At 42.5% G+C, this 1,827-nt stretch overlaps 1 protein-coding gene across 1 annotated transcript in view; it reads left to right on the top strand.

The window, feature by feature from the left end:
• Window positions 1–23: 23 nt before the first annotated feature.
• Window positions 24–1,827, top strand: part of LOC103519287 — a 12,070-nt gene continuing 10,266 nt past the window's right edge. The window contains exons 1-3 of the mRNA XM_026830842.1: window positions 24–575; window positions 939–1,110; window positions 1,519–1,823. Of these exons, the coding sequence (XP_026686643.1) occupies window positions 539–575; window positions 939–1,110; window positions 1,519–1,823 (514 nt within the window). The 5' untranslated portion in view covers window positions 24–538. The remainder of the gene's footprint in view (window positions 576–938; window positions 1,111–1,518; window positions 1,824–1,827) is intronic.

Here is a 1,827-nt window from a genome sequence, read left to right as displayed (position 1 = left end):
CATTTTGGAAAACCTGTGGACCTTCTTGCGGGTGAGTGAGAGATGACAATAGAGAGTTTTAAGGGTTCAGAACTAACAGAACGCTAATTTTGGTTGCAAAAACTCTAATATTTTTCTGCAGACATCTAAAGATGTGTCCACAGATAGTCGACCGGTCGTCGATCGATGTCGACTGAACCGTCCACACTGCCTTGACAACATACATAGATTTACCTCATCGATCGACTATGTGTGGACACCTTTTGACCTGATTGATGTGGCGTGCCGATAAAACGGTAAGCGTAGTTATTGGGTAAGATACCTTGCCAAAAATGGGTGCACCTTGCCAAATGTATGAATAGAATCAACGTAGAGAGAACACGAATGTCCGAAAATGGAAGATCTTTCCCGGAAAATATCCTTTTCTTCTAAAAGCGATAATATCTATACTTCAATACCAACAAAAGTGGTATTTTGATCTGTTTTTCAGGAGATTGTTTCGGATCACAAGAAAAATACTGACAAGTTTTATGATCTGGTCAGCGCATATATTGAAGAAATGAAGGCGCGATCCAACAAGACCTCTTCATTTTCGGGTAAGTAACTTCCTACCAATTCCTCCAACTTGTTAAATAAATTGCTGAGAAGCGCTTGGGGATTGGTAGATTATTATGAGCTTGATCCAACTTTTTTAGGGATGTTTGCCCCTACACTCAAGTCTCAGAGTGGACTTTTTGTGTACTAATATGGCCTTGAGGATAAGACAGAATTGGATCATGGGTTGTACTCCTTGATATTCAAGTTCTTCTGTTCCTGAACTGTATATTTTAAGGGACTTTTGATCCATGATTCAAGGTTACACACCGAAGCTTTTGACGAAGGGAAATCTTTGTTACAAATTTTTCCGCAATAAAAGTCCAATTTTCCTGGACTAGTAAAAGACGTGATTTGATTTCCAGATGATCAACTCCTGGTACTCCTGCTGGATTTGTTCATGGCGGGATCTGAAACGACGAGCAATTCCCTGAGCTTTTCCGTGTTGTATTTGATCAGATATCCTCACGTCCAGAGAAAAATCCAGGAGGAAATTGATTCGCTCAACAAAGAACCTACGATTCTGGATCGATACAAGTGAGTCTTAAATTCGACAGTATAAACCCACCTTGAAAAAAATCTTCCTTAGTAGCACAGGAGCGCTCCTTCGGTAGGTGAGCGACTAGCTCAGTGTAAATCCGTTGTTCCGAGTTAAATTCCTTCCGTCATATTACTTCGTAATCCACTAACCAAACACAATAAGGTGGTTTCGTAACCGAGTTTCTCAGTCCGTTTCGTAATTTCTCTTCTTCCAGACAAGGATTCTTCATATTAGAACCACTCCAATAACTGTAGGTACTTTGAATCCAATCGCTTATCACTTGTCAGCCGTCACAAAATGAACCTATTGTCTGCTCCTAGCAGTGCAATAGTCCTAAACTAAAATGGACGCGGCACACAAGGGATCAAGAAGAGACCGCCTTAACATAATTGTCTACTCCTCAGATGCCCATACTTGGAAGCAACCATCATGGAGATCATGCGTCACGGTAACACCGCCCCCATAGGCGTCGCGCACCGCGCTATGAAAACCTCGCGCCTTGGCTCCTATGTCATCCCTCAGGACAGCATCATTCTGGTGAACCTATGGAGTATTATGCGTGACCAGGAACATTGGGGTGATCCGGATGTGTTTCGCCCGGAGCGATTCATACACCCGACCAGTGGTGAAGTGCTGTACGATGAGACCCTCATACCTTTCGGATTAGGTAAGAAAACGTTGGATAAGAAAACTATTCTCCGAAAGACTGGCTT

The sequence above is a fragment of the Diaphorina citri genome, unplaced genomic scaffold (genome assembly GCF_000475195.1).
Source record: "Diaphorina citri unplaced genomic scaffold, Diaci psyllid genome assembly version 1.1 scaffold2646, whole genome shotgun sequence".
Taxonomy (NCBI): Eukaryota; Metazoa; Arthropoda; class Insecta; order Hemiptera; family Psyllidae; genus Diaphorina; species Diaphorina citri.
This window is presented reverse-complemented; position numbering and strand designations above follow the sequence as displayed.